Source organism: Anolis sagrei, chromosome 4 (genome assembly GCF_037176765.1).
Source record: "Anolis sagrei isolate rAnoSag1 chromosome 4, rAnoSag1.mat, whole genome shotgun sequence".
NCBI classification, from domain to species: Eukaryota; Metazoa; Chordata; class Lepidosauria; order Squamata; family Dactyloidae; genus Anolis; species Anolis sagrei.
This window is the reverse complement of record NC_090024.1, coordinates 42,758,361-42,770,752: the sequence shown is the minus strand read 5'-3', so window position 1 is coordinate 42,770,752 and position 12,392 is coordinate 42,758,361. Positions and strand designations below refer to the sequence as shown.

The 12,392-nt window shown below is 36.5% G+C and overlaps 1 protein-coding gene across 1 annotated transcript in view; it reads right to left on the bottom strand.

Moving 5' to 3' along the window:
- Positions 1-1,389: 1,389 nt before the first annotated feature.
- The window catches only part of RPL7 (ribosomal protein L7), an 11,670-nt gene continuing 667 nt past the window's right edge, over positions 1,390-12,392 (bottom strand). Inside the window, exons 2-7 of the mRNA XM_060775482.2 lie at positions 10,717-10,822; positions 9,464-9,630; positions 7,851-7,988; positions 5,636-5,745; positions 2,787-3,000; positions 1,390-1,452 (exon numbers count right to left, since the gene is read on the bottom strand). Of these exons, the coding sequence (XP_060631465.1) occupies positions 2,792-3,000; positions 5,636-5,745; positions 7,851-7,988; positions 9,464-9,630; positions 10,717-10,822 (730 nt within the window). The 3' untranslated portion in view covers positions 1,390-1,452; positions 2,787-2,791. The remainder of the gene's footprint in view (positions 1,453-2,786; positions 3,001-5,635; positions 5,746-7,850; positions 7,989-9,463; positions 9,631-10,716; positions 10,823-12,392) is intronic.

Sequence of the window (12,392 nt, the reverse complement as noted above, 5' to 3'; positions counted from 1 at the left end):
ACACAACCGGTGTGCAGGATCAATGCCCCCCCGGAAGGGCTTAGAGACTGTCTCACTGGAGGATGGCTGATATGCAGTGAAAGATGATTGCAGACAGACACTCCCGGGTGGTGTATAGGCTGGAATGTCAACAAGTTGCTTAACCCATTCCCATACACCCAATTCTTTCATTCACTAGTACTATGAACTGCTACACATAAATACAGAATGGTTCCTCCTATGCACAGAATTTTAAATATCTGCACAATTGAAGAATCCAAAGCAGAAGACAAGAAAAAAAAAAAACCTCTTCACGTAAGTCCCTGATAGCCACATAGCAATATCTACCTCTACTGTTCTTCTGGGCTGCCTCCTAGGTATGATGCTATGTAGCTTCTAACCAGCTGGAAGGCTGCCTTGCTCTGGACAATTCCCTCCAGTGCAATTATGGTACTCTTATCTGTTTTAGAAGGGATTTCCACAATTCCTAGTTAGGTCTTCCTGCCTTCAGGCAACATACATTACCATTTGTGCATAATTTGTGCTCGCCTATAAATACTTGAGATTTGATATTAAGTTTTGAGAACTAATTTTACTCCGAACTACCTAAAAATAACTAATTTGTTGTCCAGGGCCCACCACCACCCATTAAAGACTGTATATTATATCCCACTAGCAGCACATCAGTATATACCAGTAGATAGAAATGGATATATGTTAGATCCCTTTCTAATCTTTGTAAACCGGTCTAGGAGATTTTTTGTTAGAACAGAATAAAAGTATTTCAAAAGTAACATCTGAGATCCTACGTCAATGGGATGTAGTACAAAGGAAAGTACAAAATTGTAAAGCCTAGGTTTCAGTGAAGTCAGCATGCTTAATTGAGACATTAATTTTGTACAACTCAAGCACAGCTAATTTTAGACTGGAACCAGAATACTAAGTATGCATATCTGAGATCTTGGGTTGGTAATGATAGCATATGCTATCATTACACTGGTGCTGAACTTAAGCACTGACAAGGCATCTTGCATTTGACTTATTTTAACTAATGTGTTATTCAAGCAGATATCTTACTTCAACAACCATGAATAATAACATCAATGGGCAATTCATTTAAGATTCTACATCCTTACTTTATCCTATACTACTTAGCCAATATGGAATTATACACAACATACACAACATAAATGCTGATGTAGCTACAGGTCAAAAGTCTGCAGAGTTCTTGTGCACTGTAGGGTTTCAACATAGGTACTATTTACATACTGATCAGTGCTTTACTCAGTTGTTAGTTTGGGATTTCTCAATGACAATCTTAATCGTTTGTGAATTAATCAATATTTAATTATATTAGAAAGGTTTTAAAAGTACTGTTTCACTGACAACTTGAAGACAAGGAGGAACAAATTTGTATTTGCACAAAAGTTCTTTTTTTATTAAGAATGTATGGAGAAGTCATCATCTGAGCTCCTAGAAAAGAAGATAAATTAAGATTAAAGACCAATACATAAGGTGCAACATAAATTACTTCAATGATTTTACATACATACCAAAACTTTTTTTTATTTTTAAAACTCTCACATAAGCCATCCACCATTTGTAGTTTCTGCACAAAAGTGGCAGTGTGAATAAATCTCATCTCAATTAAAAAGTATTTCCAGTCAGCTAGACAGCATTATAAAATTCTATCCCCCCCCACACACACACACTTTATGGTTTACAACTTCCTAGAATTTGGGGACTTGTAAGTATTATAGATTTGCAAGTCTAGTTTAGTAAAATTTTGCGATTATTTGGCATTAAAACACATTTAATAATTACAATTCTACAATATCCACAAAGCCAATCTGGTACACCTAAGTAATAATGAAATGTGACTTCTGCAGTAAGAGTGGAAATCCATCTTCAATCTGCCAAAGAATGCTAATGATGCAAAACCACCTAATTTTTTAAAATGCCTTAATTTATGCTTCTGAAACTGCCAGCTAGCTCCCTAATTATGAAGCAAAGTGAATACTATATACATATAAAGTAACTGCTGCCCCACTAGGACAACTAAGCATACATTCCCTGTCAGGCTGAAAGTGCTTGGAAAAACTGGCCCTCTACTGTACACATCTTCGTGGAAGCTAGTTGGATGAATGAACCCAAAGCATTTCCGGGTGGTTTTTTTTTTTTTTTGGTTCATTTGTTTAGTCAGTGTGTAATGTTCCAACTCTGCTTTCTCCAAACACACATGCAAATGTGATACAGAAAATCGACAAAGGCACTGTAATTGTGTTTGGCTGAATGTTGTTACAGAGCTTCACACAATCAGGTATTCTACTGTATCAATTTTTTGACTGATTATAGAGTTCTTTTAACCAAATGCAGCCAAAGATAGTCATAGGTCCTTTGGATACCTTCGTCATCAACAAACACATGAACAAGGCTCAAGGCTAATTCATACACCTTTTGCGAGCATATATACTGTAAAAAGCTTTTGCTCTGAGTTTCTTTCTGCACTTATAAAAACACATAAATATAGGCTAGCAAGAGGGAATTATCAAATATTATTACACTTCTTCAAGCAAGATCATAAGAGCAAAATTCTGTTCACAGAAACTGAATGCAAACCCATAGACATTCATATTTTTCTACAGATGCTACTACTTTAAAATAATGGTTCTGTAGATGTATAAAATACAGTACAGCTGCTTTGTACATGAAAAAAAAAACGTGAAAGCATCACTATAAATTCATTTATTTGGGTGAAATACATATTTTAATAGTTTAAAAAACATCGTTATCCACATATATCATACCATTATTAATTCATCCTTCTTATGAGCCTGTTGATCTGGTCTTCCCTGTTTCCTGCATCTCCACCTTCTACAAAATGAATGGTTTTCTTCTTCATTCCACCTCGTGGAGATGACAGCTTGAATGGCCACAGAAAGTTGTTTGCTGCTTTGAAGTTTTTGCCAACGGTATAGATTTCATGGATCAGATCTTCCATGCAAATGATGCCACACTTTTCTATAACAGAAGTCAAGAAGCCTTTTTAGTGCTCTGATTTCCTTCCATAGCTATCTTGTCATAAATTGGGCTGAAAGACTTGCTTAGCCAGGTCACCTATTGAAAATTTCACATCCAAAAAGGGACTCTTGCATGAGGAAACCTAGTTTCATAAACTGCACCACAGTGGCCTCTACAGGAACTAAGAGACATTCTGCCACTAAATCAAAGTGTCATTACACCGATTGAAACCATATTTCTGAGGATACTAATGTTTGTCTTTGTAATCAATAAAAATATGGGGTAGGAGTTCCTATATTTTTAATGCTAAATAAGAACTAGGTTGGAGCAACTTAATGGCTAAGAGAAAGAAACAGGCAAGAAGCCTCTGACACAAACTAAGACAATGTTAAAAAAGTCTAAGCTTCTACAATTGTGCTCAACAGAGCAGCTTTTGCAAATGAAATATCAGTTAAACATTTAAAGAACAAGATTCTACATCTGTGTGTAGCTCCATTCATACAGTTCTACATCTTCCCATTGCCTGGCAGCTGTCAAGCCAGGGAAGGGGCCCTTGTTGCTCTTACTTCTCAATGGGGAGGAGGTGGTGATACACACATCCATTAACAAACAGCTGGCCTCAGCTTGGTTGGGATGGAAGAAATGGAGATCTATTCTCAAATGGAGTGCACCTGCCCTTTCCTCCCTCTGGGAATCCAGAGCAGCCAGATTTACATGGTGTGAATTGTCTCTCTTTCACACGCACACACCTCCCCTCATAGAAGCAATAGACTGCATGTAATAGGGACTACTCTCCCAGGGCTTGGTATTTACTGGGTTGTAGGGGCTTTTAGCCAGAGTACAAGGGCAAGAAAACAACTTTTACCCCTATCCAACAAGGGACTTACATGTATGCAAGTCGCTACCAGGATGCTGATCAGTATGTGCTAGGCAACTATTGTGTTGTACAGCTTCGTTGTTTCTTTTTGGTTTCCAATAGTATTTTATGCCTTTCTATTAAAAATGCTCAAGCAGTGCATTCATAATAGTTACATATTTTATCATTTTAGTAATATATTTGGATTTTGTCCAGGTGTTTATCACTAATGATGCTTAGTATAGAAGTTGCTGGAGAAAGGATCTCTTAGCTGATCTTGATAAATCCACTTGTTGATTTACTAAATGTGAATGCTTGCCACATCTGTACATCATGTAGGAATGTCTCTCATCTGCCATCCCATTTCCTTTAAAAAGGACCAGCAGTATCCCATTGCCACTTTCTGCAAAAGCTTGTCAGAAACATGGAAACTAAACAGCCTTTCTTTCTCCCTAGGATACAAAGGATAATCTCTTTCCCTTCCTGTTGTTCTCTTTTTTCCCTTTTTGTGTAGTAGGCAACAGGGAGACATTGCTATTGGCACTTTCTCCCAAAGACCAACTGGGGACACCTTTCTTTTCTCAAGAACAGGAAGGAGAAGAAATGTGTCTCTGCTAGAAATGAAGCTTTAGCTGAATGCACCAGCTATACAACTCTGATGTCTCCAGCAAAAACCTAATGGAAGGCAATTTCCTTGAATCCTTGCCCTACATTAGTATTTTGCAAGGGACACTGGGGAGCTTTTTTGAAAAAGCTAAATTCTTGGTCGGGATTAAATTATCTTTTCTTTTTCGCAGGGAAAGATGTAAAAACAAAAACGAACTGATTTCATCTGTGCAATCGGTAACTGTGTAGAGTGCTGGCAATGCCTTATTTCTGCCCGTTACACAAAGTTGGACATCCCAATAAATGCCCTGCCAAAGGTGATACTTGTCTGCATTATCTTCTCCTTCTCATAAACAAGTTCCCAATCTTCCATAATCCCAACTAACAAAAACATCAACAGAAGTGGAGACTACGCTTTCTACTTAACACAGATTCTTAATTAATGGAGGTAGTCTTCACTAATTGCTGCTTGGACCACATAAAGGCATTTTACTGTAATATTTTATAATAGAGAACTATAATTGAATTTGGAAAAAAATAGTACATGTATATTTTCAATGAAAAATCCTTTTCAGAATATTCTGAAAATTTTGATTATCATTTCTAACAGGTGTAAAATTTCTGCAAATTTCGGGATTTCCCCCCCCACAAAATTGAAAAAAATTGAGCATTAAATCTCTTTACATTGGAAAATACTTTGCTACTATAGGAACACAGCATTGTTAATAATTCAATTATATGTGATCTGTATCTGGTTTGTCTTTCGGAAAAGGCACTTTAGCTAGCCAAAATTACACAGTACTATTACAAAGACTAACATGCTGGGCCTCGAATATGACATTCTAAAGCCATCCTCTTAACCACACCACTTTTTCTTCCAAAGGAAAATTACCATCTACCCATCTGTAATAATAGCTAAGTATAAGATTCATCTTAGGAATACTGCAAAATAAAAACTGCACTACATGCACAGCAGCAATAAGAAATAGTTTGGTTCAGCATCTAAACAGAGGTATTACATAATAGCAAAAAAGGTGGCCAGTGGAATTGAAAAATATATATTCTAGAATAAGCAACACAGAACTATTCAACAAGCTTGCAGATTAAACCACGCTTCCCTTAAAATAATAGGTGTTAAAGCATTATGACTACCAAAAACAGAACAGTACATACTCAGGGATTTCTTGATCAGAGTATTATCACTCAAAGGGATGCGCTGCTTGTTGATCTTCCCATAGCCACGCTTGTAAATCAGTTCATGCACAGATTTCAAGTTAGGATAACTAGAAGAAAGAGAAGACATATAACTTGAGTAAAGTTTGATATTTGTAAGCTATTCAGTGTACATAAATGCACATGTCAAAGGTATCCCACTGCCAATATGTGAGACCAAGCTATCAGAATTCCAGGCTTACAGGGATGTGACTTTTGCAGCTGAGTAGCAAGCTGAATGCAGTTTTCCCTAATAGAAGTTTATAAAATTCTAGATCAACCGGTGCCCTCTGCTTGGGACTCTATTTCTCGTTGCTCTCAGTAAGTTCAGGCTATGATTAACTTGTTTTGGCCATAATGAACAAGACAGTAAATTGTGTTTTTAAAAGGGTTTTCAATATTAAGAATAAATACCATTTACAGGGATTTGCAAGATTAGCTGCACTAGCTAAGCCAAGTCAAAAACTCTGGTTATCAGATTCTTGCTATCAGCTGAGCAGAATCTAACAACTCCAACTAAGCGAAAAGAACCCCTCATCTGAACTTAATTGATAGCAAGATAGGAAGGAGCACGGCAGTTATAGACAACACTGAACAAAAGGAATTCAGAAGTAACTGCTGCCTCTTTCTACTCTCCATTTCTCTCCTATGTATAAAAATAAGGAACATTGAGAATTTTACCAGTGTTCATACTAAGCAAAGACTGCAACATCACTTCCATTTGTAGTAAGAAATGTCAGGCAAGATCTATTCAACACTTGCCACCAGTGTTCCTCCAAATTAAGATTGGAGGAACATACTATATAGGCTTACCAGGACCATTTTTGATCAATACAACAGCTTCAAAGCTGGAAGGCATTCTACTTATCATACCTGCTATATGGCACTACCACACTCACTGAGAGTGTACCTATCAAAACTATTTAATAAATGTGCAATGTAGCCCAGTATGTTGAACAGCACCAAGTACGGTTAACACCTAGATTTTGTGAATGAATGACTACATTTTCCCTAATATTTATCCAGGCCTGAAACTTCACAGATGGCCAGGATCACCTCTATGATCTAAAAAACCGAACTCCAAACTGAAATCTGAGCTCACACATTTGTATAATAGGAAGGCAGCTGGATGGTAGGTGAAAAGTAGAGCTGTTTTTCAAAGATCACTTCAAAGACACCAGGCCTTTCTCTTTTCATATACAGAAATACAATTAATGTTGTCAACATCACCATAATATATCAGCTCCCCCAACTGAACATCTAGAAGGGGCCATGTTGGGAAAGAAAAATCTGTACCACAAATCACTCTAAGAACAAAGGAACAAGTCAATATTCCTGACAATTACATTGCAAAAACTGACATGGAGAAAATAAGAGATGGGGTGGGAACATGGTAAAATAGTTCAAAATGTGTTTGTTTCAATTATGTATACTTTGGCTTGCTTGTGGAATGGTAGTAAAGGATAAAAATGATAGAACTTAATATTTCCCTCAAAAGTCAAAGATGAGCTAAATGTACCTATGTATCAATGTACCTATGTATCAATGCTATTTTTACAATTTTGGTTATGGTGTTGTGTGTTCAAATTATTTCCGACTTATTAACCCTAAGGGTTGCTTGGCAAGTTTTGCTTAGAAGGGCCATTCTCTGAGACTGAGAGAATCTCACCCAGTAGGTTTCCATGGCCAAAAACAGATCTGAACTCTGATCCCCAGAGTTGTCCAATGTTCTAACCACTACACAATTCTGGCTCATTTAGAGACTAACATATTTCTGTGTTACTGTTCTAAAAAGCCAGAGACATGATTTCCAGTCTGCCGGTAAAAGGTGAAACTCCTAGTTGTAGCCAGAGATAATTTCCCATAAACACAAGTGGAGCTGTGAAAAATTATTAATTTTATATCTCGCCTTTCTCCCTGTAGGCACTCAAGGTAGCCAACTATCCTGCAATGTAATAACTATTTAAAACAAAACAAATACGTTTTTAAAAATAAACAACTAAATATTAGTGGATGGATATAAAGTTAAAATTTAATTAAAATACAATTAAAATTAGATTTTAAACTCACATCCTCCAAATCTCACCCACAACCTCCTCAGCAACCTTAAACTTTGTGTATAAAACTCTCAGCAAGATACTCATAGAACAGCAACTGAATTCAAGATCCAACTTACCCCCATGCAATGTAAGGTTCAACAATTCTCAGCATATTAATGGATGCCTTGTTGAGTTTCACAAATGTGCCATTGAAAATCTGACGCAAACGAAGGAGCTGCAATACCTTGCGAACCTTGGGACTAACGCCATTAATTCTAAAAAGTAAAAAATTTAACACAACTCACATTTATATCAAATATTTCAAATGAAACATTTTTATTCCATTAGGCAAAATATATGGTGCAATGAAAATAACTGAACATACAGGTTTTTTGCTAAGCAGCAATAAAGATGTATATTTGCTATATTACTGAACTGAAAAACTGTCAGAATAATCTATAAAGTCATTTCAACATTTTATCAAAAAATTTGATAAATAATTTAACATAAATAAAAATCTAAAAGCAATAAAAGTTATAGAGCAATGGTTCCCAACCTTTGGGCCTCCAGGCATTTTGTATTTCAGCTCCCACGGTTCCTAACAGCTGGTAAACTGGCTGGGATTTCTGGGAGTTGAAGTCCAAAACACCTGGAGGCCCAAAGGTTGAGAACCTCTGAGTTATAGAGTGATGACCAAAGATGGATTGCTATTGCAGGGAAACATTTATACCTCTGCAAATACACATCTGATACATTTTACAAATTATTTTATTCCATAGTATATGCTGAAAATTGTATTATACTTAATTACATAAAATCAGGAAACCCATTAGAACATGTTTTTAAAAGGATCGGGGTTGAGTCAAGAATTCAGGTACTTCAAGCTTGAAACATCATCACAAAAAGCTTTTTAAAATTGTTTAAAATTATATTTAAGGACTCACAAGACAACAAACATGAAGATTGGAATTTGGGTCCTTCAGGTATTTGGGTCCCAGGCTGCTTGGGTCTTTAAACGTAAATAAATACTTTGAACTAAGTGCTCAATTTTATCATCATTATCAACTAGCTTGGATTCGATCTCAAGAGAAAGGTAGGCTATACATTCAATAACTAAATAAAAATCTCCCAATGAATACATCTGCACTTTTCTGAGCCTTTGAAGGTTTTACTTGCTGTATCACAGTATCTTGTGATTACTTATAAAGCTCTTTATGAAGTCAAAAAAATGTTAAGAACATGCCAACAGCAGTACAGTAAACAGAGCAAAGAATGGGAAATGGCTAGATGGAGACTGTATTTATTTTTAAGAAGCAAAATGAAAGGAGGTAACATGTTGTGATCTACTACCTGCTGTAATATTCCAAGCTTTATTCCAAGAGTCTTATAATAAAGAAATCAAGTCCGATCATCTCACCTAATATATTTATGTTTTTCCTGCATGGCAGGGGGCTGGGCCAGATGGCCCATGCAATAATAATAATTTTATTTCTTACCCGCCTCTCTTCTTGGCGGGTTACAGCGTAGTTGAAACATAGTAATTGTAAAGATTTTATAAATATTTATATTAAAATATATTTCTACAAAAGAAATACATGTAGTCTCTTCCAACTCTATTCTGATTCATTTCAATTTTAAAATCAGCTTCAACATGGAGTATTTGAACAGTGTTTCACAATACTATTTTCTCAACTAAAGCATTTAGAAGTACAGTGTTGCTGAGCTCAATAAACATATTAGTCCATCTTACCCTCTGATCCTGATCACAAATGCCAGCTTGGGTTCAGCAGGTACATAGTAATTGCCAGCTTTGCGGGCCATTCGGGACATGCGAATCTCTCGTCTGTACATCTGTCTGTACTCTTTGTGGTAGGCCTGGGCTCTTTTATAGATGAGTTTTCGTTCCTCCTTTCGCAACTGAAATTCAAATAACTGTCTTTTAAGAGAAGTCTTGCATATTTCTATATCATGCCACCTCCATGGCAATAGAAACAAAAAAAATGTCCTGTATCCAGATTTTGTGTCCATGAATTTAACTGTAGATAGCTTGATTTTTTTATATAAATCCAAAAAGCAAATCTTGGTTTTGCTATTTTATACTGTGCTGTGGAATACAATGGGACTTGAGCATTCATGGATTTTGGTATCCACAGGAGGTCCTGGGGCTAAACACAAGATTCCAAGGGCTCACTAGGTAAGTGGGGACCCTTTCATACAGCCCTATATCCCAGAATATCAAGGCAGAAAATCCCACCATATCTGTCTTTAACTGGGTTATCTAAGTCCACACTCAGATAATGGGGGATTTTCTGCCTTGATATCCTGGGATATAGGACTGTGTGGAAGGGCCCTAAGACAGAAAAATAGCAGATGGCCTAAAGCTGCAGAATGAGTTTCAAAGATGAGCAAGAATTTGAAACTGTCTCCATCTAACCCTAGTTTGATATTCTAACCATTACAGAATGCCAGATACTTTCTCTAACTTAAAGCACTTCAAATTTTGACTTTACTCTAGGATACAATACATGTCATACATAAAGCTCTTTTCTTCCATTGATCAACATGTACATTTTTAAGATTTTCATATGCTTGGCTGATGGGAAAATGACAGTAGGAAGGAGTAAGCCAATAAATGTTCTGTTAAAAGGCAGCTGCATATATTTCTGAACAGTAACTCTGGTAGCAGATATAGTTGCTTGTGGGAAGGAGAAGAGGTGCAGGATTAACAAGATAGTGGAGAACAAAATAAACAAGTCAGTTTGTCTTGTACATTCCCCAGTAGTTATGAAGCTACCAAACACAAAAAGCAGACAAACCAAGTAGTTTGGAAATAAAGTCAGTTTCTGCTCTCTCCAGAACCCACTTGAAGTCATAGAGAATGTTATAATTTCCTACAGAAATCAAGCTAGAATTATAAATGCACTTATGAGGGAATAAGTCCCAAGGTCCAATGACTTGAACTTTTTAAAAAAACTATGGAAAACTGTGCTTTATAATACGTGCCTTCTTTTGAGCCAACATCCTCTTCAGACGTTTGGCTTTTAGCTCAGCAAAAGCCTTCCTTTTCTTCAAAAGGCTTTCAGGAACTGAGGGGAGCTTCTTCTTTGCCCTAAATATCATAAAATAAACAAACAAAAAATACACAAAAATCTAATGAAGTCTATACTTGTTTTTATATATTAAGGTCCATTATTAATTTCAAGCTTCTTTTCAGATACATTTTGTAACATTTTTATTTTATTATTATTTAAGGCTGTTAATTTTCTGTACTATGATTTATAGATCTCATGTTAAATGTATTAATAGCACAAATAACATCCAAAGAACCTATATTATTGAGAAATAAATATAACTAATACATTTACTAAACTCCTACTGTTACAATTACACTACAAGGAACAAAGTTCTCAATTTTTTTTGTATGTCACTAATTTTGGAAAAGCCTCAACTTTCATGTTTACTACTGTAAAAAAACTAAATTAAAGCTGGTTGAACTGCATTCTTTTAACATTGTTTAACAGAATCCATTGTTTTTTTTTCTACCAGTTGCTTGTGAGTACATGAAAGATCATTGAGGCAAACTAAAAAAGGAAAAACACACTCCAGACTTCACTGTGGCTTTGCAGTTACGTCAATATACAAATCAAAGGGCTGGCGTTAAGATTTTTCTTATAGTGCCTTTCCCCCTAAAGCAGTGGTTCTCAACTTGTGGGTGCCCAGATGTTTTGGCCTTCAACATCCAGAAATCGTAACAGCTGGTAAACTTGGCTGGGATTTCTGGGAATTGTAGGCCAAAACACCAGGGGATCCACAGGTTGAGAACCACTGCCCTTAAATGCCTTCACAGTTCCACAGGTTTCATGAAAAAAATAATACAGCTTGAGTATCCCTTATTCAAAATGCTTGCAACCAGAATTATTTTGGAATAGCTATATTTGCATATATGTACACAATAAGAGAAACTTAGACTTGGCTAAAACTTGGGCTAAGTAAAGGTTTTCCCCTAAAATTAAGTCCAGTCATGTCCAACTCTGGAGGTTGGTGCTCATCTCCATTTCCAAGCTGAAAAAGCAGCGTTGTCCATAGACACCTCCAAAGTCTTGTGGCCAGCATGACTGCATGGAGTGTTGTTACTTTCCCACCAGACTTGGCTAAGTAAAGGTTTCCCCCTGACATTAAGTCCAGTCATGTCCAACTCTGGAGGTTGGTGATCATTTCCATTTCCAAGCTGAAAAACCGGTGTTGTCCATAGACATCTCCAAGGTCTTGTGGCCAGCATGACTGCATGGAGTACTGTTACTTTCCCACCAGAGTGGTACCTATTGATCTACTCACATTTGAACTGCTAGCTTGGCAGGAGCTGGGGCTAACAGTGGGAGCTCATGCTGCTCCTCGGATTTGAACCTGCGATCTTTTGGTCAGCAAGTTCAGCAGCTCAGCAGTTTAACCCACTGCACCATATTCTGTTCATTTGTTTCACATATATCTTATTCACATAGTCTTGTTAATTGTATCCACAATGTTTTGTTACAATGTTGCATATGAAACAAAACTTGTGTACACTGAATTATCAGAAAGCAAAGGTATCACTTTCCCAGCCATCCATGTGGACTATTATGGAGGATAAAGAAAGCTCAACCTGGAATTCGTAAATCTATACTGTAAAATGAATGCAGCAT